The sequence below is a fragment of the Pygocentrus nattereri genome, chromosome 9, assembly GCF_015220715.1.
Source record: "Pygocentrus nattereri isolate fPygNat1 chromosome 9, fPygNat1.pri, whole genome shotgun sequence".
Lineage (NCBI taxonomy): Eukaryota > Metazoa > Chordata > Actinopteri > Characiformes > Serrasalmidae > Pygocentrus > Pygocentrus nattereri.
In genome coordinates this window covers 9,708,145-9,722,558 of record NC_051219.1, presented here as the reverse complement: position 1 = coordinate 9,722,558, position 14,414 = coordinate 9,708,145, and the positions used below count along the sequence as shown (strand labels likewise).

Sequence of the window (14,414 nt, the reverse complement as noted above, 5' to 3'; positions counted from 1 at the left end):
CCCTGCAGTGGCGCTCAAGACGGGCAGACCCAAGGCGCTTACCTGAGCTCTCGTCGCCCAGACACAAGGCGGGAAGGTCCTCCGCTTTCTTGCGGGACCGACGAGACGCTCGTGTTCCCTCAGCGCCAGGGGATTTGCTGTCTCCGGCTTGGTGGCGTTGGGACACGGCAAACTCGGGCTGCCTAGAAACAGCCGGAGTTTCGTCCCAACGGAACAACCACATGCCGGAGTCTCGCTTACCTGCTGCGTCCTGTGGTGGCCAGTCTTTCTGTAACGAGGAGCGAGGAGGCGGACGCACACGCTGAGATAAGCGAGATTTATTAGGGGCAAATCCAGGGTCGTAGTCAGAACATTCCAGGGTCAGTGAGCCGACACGTACAGACTTAGGGTAAGACATCACAAGAATCAACACAAACGAAGACCAGGTACAAAGACACGATACAAAGGTACATAGATACAAAGATACAATACAAAAGGTACAAAGACTGGCCAACGCAAAGGGCAAACACAGGGCTTAAATACACGTAACAATGAGGGACAGGTGAATACAATCAGGGGCGGAGTTACAAGACCAAAACATGAGCACATGGACAGGACTGGGAGGAGCCAACCGTGACACACATTTTATTTCAACTCAATAATGTGAGGAATCTGCACTTTATTCAGTAACATTTTAGTCTGACAGTGAAAAAGAGGAAGAGAAGATTCTTATAAACGTCATACTCCGAGCTGATAGATGCTGGAGGTATATTCACTGCTTAGTTTTTTAGTAGTTTTTTCCCTTTTCTTTTTCTTTTTTTGAGCTGCTATATTGTTTTGTCTTTTACTAAAATTGTTTTTGGAAAAAGTATGTAAATAGTTAAAAGTATAAAAAAGTATTCTGATGCAGGAATATTTGTTGTGATAAGATTGTGGTGGAATGTAACTTTTAACATTGTTTTAAACCCCTGAAAATCTCAGGCTTTGTACATAAAAAGGTTTATTATATTAACTGCAGGGATTTAAATGCAAACAGTTTGAACTTTTTTGTAGACTATAGAAGTGTGTAATCAACATGGCCTGCTAAGGGGGTTAATATAATACATTAATAGACATTTTGTTTTCACTTCTGTTTATTTCTAACAATGTATTGATCTTAATATTTACATTTCTATATTCAGTATTTTCTTTTTTTATAACAATTTAAGAAAGCAAATAAATTAAACTTTCTAATCTAAATTCTAAACTTTTATATTTTAGTAACTTATTTTCTTTCAAAAAGCTTAGAAGCTTCTTATACTCTTCAAACCCCATTTCTGGAAAAGTTAGGACATTTTATAAAATGCAATAAACACAAGAATTTGTTATTTGTTAATTCTCTTGAACCTATTTAACTGAAAAAAGTCAAAAGATTTTTAAATATTTTGGCTGATCAACTTGCTTGTTTTTTGTGAATAAAAAAAGTAATTTGATGCCTGAAACACTCCAAAAAAGTTGAGACAGGACAAAAAAAGGTAGAAATGTTAATAGAATATTCAGGTTACACTGTTTTGAAATATTCTACAATAAGCAGATGAGCTGGTAACAAGTGAAGGTGAGATAATTAGACATAAAAGGACCTTCCAATAAAAGGCTCAGCCTTTGCGAGCAAACATGGGTCATGGTTTATTACTTTGTGCTAAACTTCATGAGAGAATTGTCAAACAGGTGGAAAAGAACATTCCCTCTCAAGATTCAGGGAATCAAGAGGAATTTCTGTCTGCGCAGAGCAAAGCTGGACCCCACTGTTGACCGTGTGTGTGACCTTTTGGCCCTCAGACAGCATCGCAGAAGAAACCACCATGCTACAGTGTTAATATAGCCACATGAGCTCAGGAGGACTGTTGTCTGCCACTGCACTGAAAAATGAATCTCTATCACACAAAGAGAAAGCCAGACCTCAGTTTTATTTGGGGGAGCATAGGTGCTGATGGCATGGGTGACTTGCATGTGTGAAAAGGTACCATTAGGATTTGAGAGAGACATATGCTGCCATCAAGATGATGTCCATTATTATTTGAGAAAGACAACACCAGGCCTCATTCTACACATGTTACAACAGCGTGGCCTCATAAACACATAGTGTGTGTTTCACTGGCCTGCCTGCAGTCCAGATCAGGAAAATTTAGATTAGATCTTTAAGTTAAAGCCTTACTACTCCATGAAAATTTTCTCAGATGAAGGCAGCGCCAGTCATCATTTAATACATATTGTAACTATTTTGATGGGAATCTTTCCATAAAATCATCTAGAGTTTGCAGCTTGTGTGATTATTTATATATACACTCACCAGCCACTTTATTAGGTACATTGTTCAGTTGCTTGTTAACACAAATAGCTGATCAGCCAATCACATGGCTGCAACTCAATGCATTTAGGCATGTAGAGGTGGGTCAGAACAACTTGCTGAAGTGCAGACCGAGCATCAGAACGGGGAAGAAAGGGGATTTAAGGGACTTTGAACGTGACGTGGTTGTTGGTGCCAGACGGGCTGATCTGAGTATTTCAGAAACTGCTGATCTACTGGGATTTTCACACACAACCATCTCTAGGGTTTACAGAGAACGGTCAGAAAAAGAGGAAATATCCAGTGAGCGGTCAGTTGTGTGGACGAAAATGCCTTGTTGATGTGAGAGGTCAGAGGAGAATGGGCAGACTGGTTCCAGATGATAGAAAGGCAGCAGGAACTCAAAAAACCAACCAAAATCTCTGAACGTTTCCAACACCTTGTTGAAAGTCTGCCGCGAAGAATTAAGGCAGTTCTGAAGGCAAAGAACTAGCAAGCTACCTAATAAAACTACCTAATAAAGTCGCTAGCATAGTAAAGTTTCTGTTGTCATTTCTATGGAAATATGCATGATAACTGGGTAATGTATCCAGCATTTATTTTACTCTTACTTTTCCTTCACTTTTCACTTTTTGCATTGTTTAGAATGGTAGTATTGATTAATACTAACTTTGGAATTTTGTTCCTTTGGAAAATAATTTCTTTCCTTATTAATAATGTTCCTAATAAGTAGCTTTATGTAACCATAGTGTGAAATTAGAATACTTTTATATGTAATAATCTATGAGCTTAGTAGTGTTCTTGTAACCTCTACTATCAACAGAGTAATGTTCATATATTGAAATTTCATGCTTATAATGTTATTTTTTTACCCTTCCTGGATTGGGGCGGAAGGGCTTGTGTGGTCTAGGGATCTTCAGAGCTAAGTCGTCGGGAGCAATAGGGTCTCCCAGGGCCAACAGGTCTGGAGTGAAGACCCAGACTAACGCGATCCAAAACCCCACCATGCACAACAAACACAAAAAATCATGTACCCTGCCCGGAAGAGGGTCACCGGGACCTACTCCTGGAGCCAGGCCTGGGGGTAGTGTTCCTCGACAAGCACCTGGTGGACGAAATGGCAATGTGGGAAGACCATGTGCGCCCACCACCGGCGGGGTCTAGCACTGGGGAGTGGTGCAGTGCCATATACGCAGTGGGAGATTGCAGGGAGGGCCTTGGTAGCCTAGACCCCTGCAGCAGAAACTGGCTCTAGGTACGTGGAGTGTAAGCTCACTGGAGGGGTCACTGAGGTAGTTGGTAAGCTCCTCAGTGGCAAGGCCCCGGGGGTGGATGAGATTCGTCCAGAAATGCTTAAGGCTCTGGATATTGTGTGGCTGTCATGGCTAACATGCCTCTGCAATATTGCATGGGCCTCGGGAACAGTACCCTTGGACTGGCAGACTGGGGTGGTGGTCCCTATTTTTAAAAAGGGGGACTGGAGGGTGTGTGCCAATTATCGGGGTATCACACTGCTCAGCCTCCCTGGGAAAGTCTATGCAAAGGTGCTGGAAAGGAGACTCCGACCAATAGTTGAACCTCAGATTGAGGAGGAACAATGTGGATTCCGTCCCGGCCGTGGAACAATGGATCAGCTTTTCACCCTGTCACAGATTGTTGAGGGGCATGGGAGTTTGCCAACCCAGTCTACATGTGTTTTGTGGACTTGGAGAAGGCATCTCCGGGAGTATGGGGTGCCGGGGCTACTACTCCGGGCTATCCAATCTACACGCTATGCGATAGAGTGAGCAGCTCGGTCATCCAGAAGGAGCTCAGAGTAGAGCCGCTACTCCTCCGCATTGAGAGGAGCCAGCTGAGGTGGTTCAGGCATCTGATTCGGATGCCCCCTGGATGCCTCCCGGTGGGGGTGTTCCAGGCACGGCCTACCAGGACAAGACCCCGGCGCCACCCTAGGACCCGCTGGAGGGATTATGTCTCCAAGTTGGCCTGGGAGTGGCTTGGGGTCCCCAGGAATGAGCTGGAGGAAGTTGCGGGGGACAGGGTCATCTGGGATTCTCTGCTCTCCCAACTGCTACCGTGACACTGTCTGGACTAGCAGTCAACGATGATGATGATGATTCAATTATCAATAATTCAATGCTCATTTAAGTGCTGTGTAAAGAGATGAGTCTTCAGTCTACGTTTGAAGACAGCAAGAGTCTCTGCTGTTTGGACAGCCAGTGGGAGTTCATTCCACCACCTGGGCTCCAGTACAGAGAACATTCTCGACGCTCGTCTTCCGTGCACCTTGAAGGATGGCGGGTCAAGCCAAGCTGTACTCGAAGCTCGAAGGGCTCGTGGTACAATTCGAGATTTCACCATTGCCATCAAGTAGGTAGGGGCTGGTCCATTTTTGGCTTGGTAGGCAAGCATTAGGTTTTTAAATCTGATGCGTGCAGCTACAGGAAGCCAGTGCAGGGAGTGCAGCAGTGGGGTGACGTGGTTGAACTTGGGCAGATTGAAGACGAGCCATACTGCCACATTCTGGATGAGTTTCAGAGGCTTGATGGCCTGCATGGGAAGACCAGCCAAGAGCGAGTTGCAGTAATCAAGCCTTGAGATGACAAGAGACTGCACTAGCACGTGGGCAGCCTCTCGGGTGAGGAAGGGTTGGATCCTTCGGATGTTGTACAGGAGAAACCTGCATGACCGAGTTAGGTTCGCAATGTGAATCGAGAATGATAACTGGCCAATCTAGATAACTGGTCATCTGTTGTGGTTTGATTTGTTTGTGAACATTCAAGTTTAAAAAAGATGATACATTCTGATTTTTTCATTTTGAGAGTCTCATATATACGTCTGCTTATACTGGGAGTGTCTGTATCATTATAACATCAATATCAGCTGTGATTTCTGACGTCCTGATCTTCTCTCTCACAGCTTCCTCCATCCTCTTCCTTTTACATAATCTTTCTGGTCCTCCATTTACTTAGATAAAATACTTTAGTAAAGAAGCCTGACAGTCTGTGCTACTTTATACTGGTTTAGTTCTAATGAATAAATGGTTTTACAATCTCTTCACCTTCAGCATTTAAAGAATCATTCTATAGAGATTAGAACAGCAATTGCTGCCATCTAGTGTAGAAAGCATACAGTTATAGACTGTGTTATAGAGCATCTGACTGACTCCTATTTTTTCAAAGCTCCACCTCCTCTACACCTCCTCTGCCTGTTGGAGGAAGTGAACCTCATCCTGTCTCCTGATCTTCATTCTGCTTTCACTTCACTCAGAGACGCCAATGAGGAGCTTTTAAACAGTGACAGTATGTGTTTGTTTCTTGCTGTGTGATTCTGAAAGGAGCTAAAACTCACTCAGTGGGTTGAAGGGCTACGGTGGCTGATTCTCCACTGAGCTGCTCTGATCATTACAGACGTCCTGAAAGAGAAAGTGGAGTTTGGACTGAAGGAGCCGTTACAGAGAAACAGCACAGCAGCAGTTGGAGGAAATGGCTGCTAGAAACCCTCTTTCAGAAGAAGAGCTTTCATGTCCTGTGTGCCGTGACATCTTCAGGGATCCTGTTGTTCTGTCGTGCAGCCACAGTGTGTGTAAAACCTGCCTGCAGAAGTTCTGGGAAACTAAAGGGTCTCGAGAATGTCCAGTTTGTAGAAGACGATCCTCTAAAGCTGATCCTCCTGTTAGCCTTGCACTGAAGAATGTGTGTGAGGCTCTCCTAGAGAGCAGGAGTCAGAGATCTTCAGCAGGGTCTGAGGTGCTCTGCATTCTGCACAATGAGAAAGTCAAACTCTTCTGTCTGGATGATCAGCAGCCTGTGTGTTTGGTGTGTCAGACTTCAAAGAAACACAAACATCATGAATTCTGTCCAGTAGAAGAAGCTGTGACAGACATTAAGGTAAGATAGGAGTATTATTATCATTAAGGAGATGAGGAGTACTGCCAGTTCTGCTGAGTCTGACTACTGAGTGGTTGTCTTGTTTTTCTCTATTGTAATGACGATGTAATTTTTGGTCAGCCTTTTTTACTACAATTGTTGGACTGCCGTGTTAACAAACATGCAAATGGATCCCTCACAACTCTCTGAGTCTGCATTGTCCTACATGTCCATCAGAAAACCTAGACAGAACAATAAATCTCATCCGAACCTTTTCAGCTATTTCACCTAATACCATAGCAAGAAATGACCTTGTATCACTCTTAGAAATGCCAGATTACTAATAATATGTTAAAAGATAAGCAAGGGCACAAACTAACCTGTGATTGTTCACTCTCAGAATAAACTCAAGTCTGCTTTGGAGCCTCTACAGAAGAATCTGAATGTCTTAGAGGAAGCTAAACGAGACTATGACCAAACAGCCGCCCACATTAAGGTGAAACATCATCTTGAACTGTGAAACATGTTGCTGAGGTCATGTTTCTGATGAGCGTCCACTTCTCCTGTAGGTGGTAAACGCTTGTAGATCATCTGTTAGAGTTTGTGTTTCCTAATCGTCTCTCATTCCAGACGCAGGCCCAGCACACAGAGAGGCAGATAAAGGAGGAGTTTGAGAAGCTTCACCAGTTTCTAAGAGATGAAGAAGCAGCAAGGTTAGCTGCACTGAAGGAGGAAGAGCAGCAGAAGAGTCAGATGATGAGGAGGAAGATTGAGGAGATGAATGGAGAAATCTCAGCTCTTTCAGACACAATCAGGAACATAGAGAAGGAGATGGAGGCTGAGGACGTTCTGTTCTTACTGGTGAGAGTCACTTATTCAAAGTTTGAAGAAAGTAATGTACAGACTCAGTTACTGAGACTGTTAGTGTTTTCTAATATGTGTTTTAATTACTGAGGAAGGAGCTTTAAAAATTGGTTTAACCTGATTCTCTTCTCTCTTTCTTCCCACTCAGAGCTTAAAGTCTACAATGAAACAGTGAGTTTAATGTCTTTGTGTGTATTTTTAACAAACAAGTTGTTTGTAAAATCAAACCAGACTTTTAAATGTTCAGTGTATAATAACAGAATAAAAACAAGTGAAGTCAATGAAAGACATTACATTTTAACATTCATTTAAATCAAATGATCTGTATACAGTATTCAAACATGATGCTCGGCATGTTGTTCCATGTTCAGAGTCGAGTTCACACCAAAAAATGCAGAGAAGACATCAGGAGCTCTGATCAATGTTGCGAAGCACCTTTCCAACCTGAAGTTCAGAGTGTGGGAGAACATGCAGGAGATTCTCCAGTACAGTAAGTTCTTTTTCTCTTAACTGAGTAAGTAGATACTATCAAGTTCTGGAGAGCTGAAGATTGAACGCTTAGAACTCAAAGCCTGTTTTTCAGGTAAGCGCATAGCTTCCTCCTGGCCTTCATACTATCAGCTACAGTTTATTCAAAATCACCAAGAAATCTGTCTGTAGAACAAATCAAACAATAATTTAAAACCACACAAGCAATTCTGCAAAATTAGGTGATTTCAAGTGTTCAACTCAAAACTCAGTAAGAGTCCATTTTATTCCACTGACTTGTAAATGAGTATAATTAACAGAGAAATATAGACTTTAGAGAAACTTATATGGAAGCACATCAGTAGTAAAATGAAAATGTAATATTTAAACTGCCAGTTTATTTGTATTTCTCACTCACATGTGCAACATTGAGCTGAAAATGAAAATTCAATATTGTTATTTTATTTTGCCATTTGGTAAACTAGTTTTGACTTTTCAGTTACTATAAGATTTAGATGCTTTATGAGAAGCTTTATTTAAATTAAAATCCATTTCCAGAACTGCACATTTTCTTTAATGTGATTATACAATAACAATGCCACTTGTGATGCATGATGTCTTTATGCATGACCCTATGAGAAAGTGTTTAATCGAACGTGTGGCCAATCTTCTCGCTAGACTCCTTACTGAATTTTCTGGTCCACCTTAAATATTCTGGTCAAATGTTACAGCAGTGCTGTTTAAGGTGGACAGGAAAATTTTGAAAAAAAAAAAAAGCCATTACATCTGCCTCATTTCAGAACCTGAGAATGGCGGCTGAAAGTGAAGCCAGACATACAGATTCTAGTTTATGCTGTGCAGGGATTTCCTCTACAGAGTGAACATCAGAGGTGGATATATTGCTCTGCCATCACCTCACCTGCTAGTGCACCACCTGAACTGTTGAGGGATGTAAAAACTTTAACAATAGTTCTAAAAATTCAACTGAAGTGTAATCTTCCAGATGAATTATTTTCTGGATTAAACATTGAAGCTAAATTAATGCCTACCTAACTCTGCACTGCATAAATGAATAAAAGCTTTTCTGGCCCTAAATTTCCATTAAATGTCTAATTCCATTTCCTTCATTCCTTTTTCCAGAATGAGAACAATTTTGTCTCATATTAACATAAACAAACATTCCAGATGTGCTATCATGGTTTAATATTTTAAAACCATGATTTAAATAAGATTTAAATCAAAATAAACATTCTGAGTAAATTTATTTTATTGATTTGATTGATTGATTCCTGAAATAAGAAATGCTCCAGTAGTCTTTTTAAATATTTAACTTTCCAGCTCAGTTCAGTCATGGAGTTGGAAAAACTTCTACAAATCAAAAAATTACTTTGAGCATTGAAATTTTATATGGTTCTATAAATGAAACTGAAGTTTAATCTTTTGATTTTGTATTTTATTTTTGTTCTTTTATGGAAATTCTTTGAGACTGGACAGGTCATAGTTTGGTTGGTATGGAATCAAAAGGAAATATCCAAAAAAATTCCAGAGTGGGATGAAGCCCTCATTGATTACTATTAAAATCTGTTGTGTTCTTGCTGGGTCCAGTAAATTTTCATTGATATTTGATGAGCATTTTAACATCACTCATTAACATGAGCGCAAATGATACACTGAAAGACCAACATTAGTGTTTTATTCTCTAAACTAAGTGTAACTTCACAAAACTCATTATGTGTTTTTAAATCGTTTTTAAAGAAAAGTTTGAAAAGTTTTTCAACTATTGATTTCTAATAATAATTTTAGCTCACCTCTGGAATTCTACTCAGTGCAATAATGAAGCTGAATAAAGCTGATAAAGACAGATGACTCTGTAAGGACCAGGGTACGTTGTTGAGGGGCTGCTTGATGTCGCAGTCAATAAATTGTAAAGTTTAATGTCTTTAAAACAGTGCCAGCACAAGCAATGGTTTCTATGGCACAAACCAGTACAAACGTAGCACAAACCAATAGTAGCATTTTTATTCCATTTCTGACCACATGGGGGGGGCCAGCTTCCCAGAGGTTTATTAATGTTTTAAAAGGAAAGGAGAACTTTAGAGGCCCCCCTAACAAAATTTACTAGATCAATACAAGTACACCAAGGGCAAATTAAAACTGCAGTATAGAATATGAATGTTCATTTGCATTTCAAAACTGCTCATATGAGTTGGAAATGTAAGTCCTAACATACTGATACACTGACATTTTAAAAACGACAGTTTCATTTTTAATTTTCACACTAATAAGATTCCACAGATTTAATGTGTCTCCTAGAAATTTAAAGTAAAGGAATGAAACCGCAAAGATTACATGAAAACACTAACATGATGTTTCATTGTGTTCTCTCTCCTCAGCCCCTGTTACTCTGGACCCCAACACTGCACATCCAGACCTCCACCTGTCTGATGATCTCACTGCTGTAGAAAAGAGAAACCAGAGATCATCACTTCCTGATAATCCAGAGAGATTTGATATGTATACATGTGTTCTGGGTTCTGAGGGTTTTAACTCAGGGATTCACTGCTGGGACGTTCAGGTTGGAGACAGTCATTACTGGTTACTGGGTGTGATACCAGAGTCTGGAACAAGAAAAGGAATTTCTTTCTGGGGTTCAGTGTGGAGGTTGTATTATTATTCAGGTAAATACTGGATTCGCTGTCCAGGACAGTCAGATCTCTTCGTCAGACCTCAAGAGAAGCTGCAGAGGGTCAGAGTTCAGCTGGACTGGGACAGGGGGAAAGTGACCTTCACTGATCTTCTAACCAACACACACCTGCACACTATAACACACACTTTCACTGAGAGGGTTTTACCACTTTTCTTTAATGCGTCTGTTCATCCTCTGAGGATCTTACCAGTGAAGATGTCAGTAATGTAACGGGGAGTGAGGAAGCGGATGCATATGCAGAGATAAGCGAGATTTATTATGGGCAAATCCAGGGTCATAGTCTAAATGGTCCAGGTTCAAATAGCCAATATGGAGAGCAGGAGAGACAGCCATGACAAAATAAATGCAGGCATAAAAACCAAACAACACAGACAGAGATTCAAACAAGGTCCAGCGAAGACAAGGAGCAAACACAGGGCTTATAAAACAGGGATAATAATAATCATGACAAGTAACAGTGGAACAGCACAGTTAAAGTCGAAGCTGCTTAGAATGAACATTTATAAGGTAGTGAGTGATGAAGTTATGAATGTCTGTGTGGAAATAAAATGCTGATTTAAACTGTCATAAAGTGACTCCTAATATCATCATTAATCTGCTTTGGGTCAGAGATTAATAATTTACTGTGTGAAATAAACTGCACTATATTATAAACTGAATGCATCTTGTGAACTCAATATTTTCCCATATATCATCTTTTAAATCTCATTTTATTTCTACTCTACATTGTGAAGAATCTGCACTTTATTCAGGAACATTTTCGTCATTAACATTTAGTTACTAATTCTTTTCATCTGTTTACTTTGGTGAAAGCTTCTGTAAAGATTTTTGGTTAGTCATTTTTCTGACATCTGAGTTTTATAATTTTATTTTAGTCTGAGAGTGAAAAGAGAGGAACAGAGTCTAAAAAATGTTTTTCATTTTTTAAAAGTTTTTCAGTAGTTTTTTTTTTTCTTTCTTTCTTTTTGAGCTGCTCCTTTTTTAACTTCTACTTTCTGGAAAAAGTGTGTAAATAGAAAAAGTACAATAAGGCATTCTGAGGCAGGGAGGCCTCATTTATTGTGATATGACTGTGGTGGAAAGTAACTTTTAGCAGTGTTTTAAACCCCTGAAAATCTCAGGCTTTTTACATACTAAGGTTTATTATATTAACTATAGGGACTTCAAAGCAAACTAGTTGAAATATTCTTAGATTGTGGAAGTGTGTAATAAAAATGGCCTGCTAAGGAGGTTAATGTAATAAAACAATAGACAATTTGTTTTTACTTCAGTTTATTTATAATAATGTATTGAACTTAGATATTTAAATTTCTGTATTCAATATATTCTTATTATTTTAAAATAACAATTTAAGAAAGTAGATAAATGAAAGTTTCTAATTTAATTTCTAAACTTTCAAATTTTGAAACTCATTTTCTTTCAACAAGCTTGGAAGCTCCTCGTAGTCTACAAACCCAATTTCTGGAAAAGTTAGGATATTTTGTAAAATGCAGTAAAATCAAGAATCTGTAGTTCGTTAATTCTCTTGAACCTTTATTGACCTGACAAAAGTATAAAACAACTTTTAATATTTTGGCTGATCAACTTGATTGTTTTTTGCAAATATAACAAAATGGAATTTGATTCCTGAAACACTCCAAAAAAGTTTGGACAGGACAAAAAAGGTAGAAATGTTAATAGAATATTCAAGTTACACTGTTTTGAAATATTCTACAATAAGCAGATGAGCTGGTAACAAGTGAAGGTGAGATACAGTGGGTTGCAAAAGTATTCATACCCCTTGAACTTTTCCATATTTTGTCACATTACAACCACAAACATAAATATATTTCACTGGAATTTAATGTGAAAGACCAACACAAAGTGGTATACAATTGTGAAGTGGAAAGAAAATTATACATGAATCAAAACATTTTTTACAAATAAAAAACTAATAAGTGCGACGTGCAAAAGTATTCAGCCCCCTTTTCCCTGAGTGCAACCAATTGCATTCAGAAGTTGCCTGATGACTGCTAATGACTCAAAAGGGTCCACCTGTGTGTAATCTAATCTCAGTACAAATACAGCTGCTCCGTGACGGCCTCAGATGTTGGTTAAGAGAATATTGGGGAGCAAACAGCATCATGAAGTCCAAAGAACACACCAGACAGGTTAGGAATATGGTTTTGGAGAAGTTTAAAGCAGGCTTAGGTTATAAAAAGATTTCCCAAGCTTTGAACATCTCACGGAGCACTGTTCAATCCATCATCCGGAAATGGAAAGAGTATGGCACCACAGTAAACCTGCCAAGACAAGGCCGTCCACCTAAACTTACAGGCCGAACAAGGAGATCACTGATCAGAGAGGCAGCCAAGGGGCCCATGGTGACTCTGGATGAAATGCAGAGAGCCACAGCTCAGGTGGGGGAAACTGTCCACAGGACAACAATTAGTCGTGCACTACACAAATGTGGTCTTTATGGAAGAGTGGCAAGGAGAAAGCCATTGTTAAAAGAAAACCATAAGAAGTCCCGTTTGCAGTTTGCCAGAAGCCATGTTGAGGACACAGCAAACATGTGGAAGAAGGTGCTTTGGTCAGACGAGACCAAAATAGAACTTTTTGGCCACAATGCAAAACGCTATGCGTGGCGGAGAAATAACACTGCACATCACTCTGAAAACACCATCCCCACTGTCAAATATGGTGGTGGCAGCATCATGCTCTGGGGGTGCTTCTCTTCAGCAGGGACCGGGAAGTTGGTCAAAGTTGATGGGAAGATGGATGGAGCCAAATACAGGGCAATCTTGGAAGAAAACCTGTTGGAGTCAGCAAAAGATTTGAGACTGGGGCGGAGGTTCACCTTCCAGCAGGACAACGACCCTAAACATAAAGCCAGAGCTACAATGGAGTGGTTTAAAAAAAAGAATATTCATGTGTTAGAATGGCCCAGTCAGAGTCCAGACCTAAACCCAATTGAGAATTTGTGGCAAGATCTCAAAACTGCTGTTCACAAACGCTCTCCATCCAATCTGACTGAGCTTGAGCTGTTTTGCAAGGAGGAATGGGCAAGAATTTCAGTCACTAGATGTGCAAAAGTGGTGGAGACATACCCTAAAAGACTTGCAGCTGTAATTGCAGCAAAAGGTGGCTCCACAAAGTATTGACTCAGGGGGGCTGAATACTTTTGCACGTCACACTTATTAGTTTTTTATTTGTAAAAAATGTTTTGATTCATGTATAATTTTCTTTCCACTTCACAATTGTATACCACTTTGTGTTGGTCTTTCACATTAAATTCCAGTGAAATATATTTATGTTTGTGGTTGTAATGTGACAAAATATGGAAAAGTTCAAGGGGTATGAATACTTTTGCAACCCACTGTAATTAGACATAAAAGGACCTTCCAATAAAAGGCTCAGCCTTTGCGAGCAAACATGGGTCATGGTTTATCACTTTGTGCTAAACTTCATGAGAGAATTGTCAAACAGGTGGAAAAGAACATTCCCTCTCAAGATTCAGGGAATCAAGAGGAATTTCTGTCTGCGCAGAGCAAAGCTGGACCCCACTGTTGACCGTGCTTGTGATCTTTTGGCCCTCAGACAGCATCGCAGAAGAAACCACCATGCTACAGTGTTAATATAGCCACATGAGCTCAGGAGGACTGTTGTCTGCCACTGCACTGAAAAATGAATCTCTATCACACAAAGAGAAAGCCAGACCTCAGTTTTATTTGGGGGAGCATAAGTGCTGATGGCAGGGGTGACTGGCATATGTGAAAAGGTACCATTAGGATTTGAGAGAGACGTATGCTGCCATCAAGATGATGTCCATTATTATTTGAGAAAGACAACACCAGGCCTCATTCTACACATGTTACAACAGCGTGGCCTCATAAACACATAGTGTGTGTTTGATTGGCCTGCCTGCAGTCCAGATCAGGAACATTTAGATTAGATCTTTTAGTTAAAGCCTTATTACTCCATGTATAACCCAATGCTGATCCATAACAAAGAAGCTGGCCATAGACATTACATACAATAAAGATACTGTTGTCCAGTTATTAAATAAGTACTACTGATATCCCTTCTGTTTAAAATTTATCACTTAAGTACATCACCTGTAAATTTGTTGATAAGTGCATGGACACCATATAAATGATTGGACCCTTGTCAAAAGTAAGCATTACCTTCCAATGTGATCCAAATCTTCATGAATGAGTAC

General features: G+C 40.0%; 1 protein-coding gene across 1 annotated transcript; it reads left to right on the top strand.

Annotated features, from left to right (window-relative positions):
• Positions 1-5,537: 5,537 nt before the first annotated feature.
• Positions 5,538-10,872, top strand: LOC108410473 (tripartite motif-containing protein 35-like). Its single transcript, XM_017681559.2, has 6 exons — positions 5,538-6,195; positions 6,575-6,670; positions 6,805-7,035; positions 7,187-7,209; positions 7,410-7,528; positions 9,900-10,872. Exons 1-6 carry the CDS (start codon positions 5,791-5,793, stop codon positions 10,421-10,423), a joined length of 1,398 nt encoding a protein of 465 aa, XP_017537048.1. The 5' UTR covers positions 5,538-5,790; the 3' UTR covers positions 10,424-10,872.
• The last annotated feature ends 3,542 nt before the right edge of the window (positions 10,873-14,414 follow it).

Coding starts and splice junctions, on each gene's coding strand:
- LOC108410473 (XM_017681559.2), top strand. CDS start 5,791: ATGGCTGCTAGAAACCCTCTTTCAGAAGAAGAGCTTTCATGTCCTGTG. Junction 6,671..6,804: donor AAACAGCCGCCCACATTAAG/GTGAAACATCAT, acceptor CTCTCATTCCAG/ACGCAGGCCCAGCACACAGA. Junction 7,529..9,899: donor GCAGGAGATTCTCCAGTACA/GTAAGTTCTTTT, acceptor CTCTCTCCTCAG/CCCCTGTTACTCTGGACCCC.